The 1,961-nt window shown below is 36.8% G+C and overlaps 1 protein-coding gene across 1 annotated transcript; it reads left to right on the plus strand.

The window, feature by feature from the left end:
- Positions 1 to 509: 509 nt before the first annotated feature.
- Positions 510 to 1,121, plus strand: LOC132601311 (uncharacterized). The gene has a single exon (XM_060314411.1). The coding sequence runs from the start codon at positions 510 to 512 to the stop codon at positions 1,119 to 1,121; it is 612 nt and encodes a 203-aa protein (XP_060170394.1).
- The last annotated feature ends 840 nt before the right edge of the window (positions 1,122 to 1,961 follow it).

Raw genomic sequence — 1,961 nt, forward strand, 5'->3', positions numbered from 1 at the left:
TCCATGTAAGCTTCCTACATGGCAAAAATAGTTCCACGTGGCGCCTAGGTGGCATGATGATGTGGCGGGTCATCACACTATGCTGGATAAAATGCTAGGAAAGATCACCAGTCAGACTGCTAAATTCCTTTCATATGCTGGTAGACTACAACTGATCAAAAGTGTCCTGCTAGCTATATACAACCTTTTGGTCCCAAATCTTTGTCCTTTCTAAAAAAGTCATCCAACAAATAGAGTCAACCTGTAGGAAATTCCTCTGGACTGGAAAAGCAGAACAGTCAAGGAAGGCCTTAGTTGCTTAGGAAACACTATGCCTACCAAAGACATCAGGAGGCCTAAATATCACTGATATACTTACATGGAACAAAGCTGCTATTCTTAAACACCTATGGAACCTGTGCAAAAAGAAGGATAAAGTATGGATACAATGGGTACATGCATACTACATAAAAGGAGGAGACACATGGTACACAGAAGCAAAACAGGCATCATGGGTCATAAGGAAAATCATGAAAGCACACAAGTATTTAGAGGCTGCTGGCATCAGTCAAGCTGATTTTTTACAAGGACCAACATTCTCCATCCGGAAAACTTACAACAAACTGAGAGGTGATTTCCCAAAAGTGCAATCGAGGAAAATGCTATGCAACAACCAGGGATGCCCAAGGTGGATCTTCATCCACTACCTAGCTATATATGGCAGGCTAGCAACCAAAGATAGACTTATCAAATGGTCCATTAACTGCAACCCAACCTGCCCACTATGTGAGAACTGGCCAGAAAGCAACAACCACCTATTTTTTCAATGCCCAGTAACACATGAGGTGTGGGAAAAGATACTAACATGGCAGGGGATCCAGAGGCAGATATATACATGGGACCAAGAGCAAAGATGGGCAAACAAACATGCACACGGAAACAATGCAAGAGCTGAAATCTACAGGATGGCCCTATCAGGATGCATATATTACACATGGAAGGAGAGAAATATGAGAGTGTTCCAACAGAAGAAGAAGACTACAGCAGTACTGGTCAAACAGATCATACAAGACATACACACCAAAGGAGAGAAGAAGCCAAGAAATGCAAAGAGACTGAGAGAATTGAATTTTTATCCATAAGCTATAGCTAACAGGAACATGTAAAAGAGCAGAATTATTTCGTTTTTGTGGCTTGATGAACTAGAAGTTGGGGCTCAATGTCCAACTCTAGAGGGTCCTGATCATGAACTGTGTAAATATTTACCCTGGTAATATAAATCAATAGTTACCAAAAAAAATAAAAAATTGGTATATCATATCTTTACCTAAAATATAGGTGAATCTTAAGATTTCTTCATCTGGTGTTTGGGTACCCTTATAATAATAGGGTATTTCAAGAAATATATAAAACCAACCAAATAAAAAAATAAAGGGAAAAGGATAGATTAACCAAAAAAAAAAAAAAGATGAAATAATAAAGTTGTCAATTAGCTGGGAGTCTATTTTGTTGAATCAGTGCTTTAACTTTTATATGACCAGTCAGCTTATTTGTTAGCAGTCAACAATGGCTTGCTAGTTCAAGCACTGACTCAAGCTCTTGGATATCATCAATTTTCTTGGTATTATTCTTAATATTTTTAAAAGGACAAATTTGCATTTGAAATAGGTAGTTGATATGATGATGTCAATGAATAAAATATCTGCTTGTAGGTATTGATAAAAACAAAGACTTAAGGCACAAGCTAAAAGTTAATAATGTCACATCAAAAATTATATAGACTTTTTTTTCACAAGCTAAAAGTTAATAATGTCACATCAAAAGTTATATAGACTTTTTTTTCTAAAAAAAAATAATTTTTATTACATAGGCGGTAGGGGAAGGGGAGAAATTACAATGTGGGGATTCGAACCCTCACCAACAACGTAAAAATTAGGTAGTCAACCAACTGAGCTACTAAGTCTCTACAAAATTATATAGAC

This window comes from Lycium barbarum, chromosome 7 (assembly GCF_019175385.1).
Source record: "Lycium barbarum isolate Lr01 chromosome 7, ASM1917538v2, whole genome shotgun sequence".
NCBI lineage: Eukaryota > Viridiplantae > Streptophyta > Magnoliopsida > Solanales > Solanaceae > Lycium > Lycium barbarum.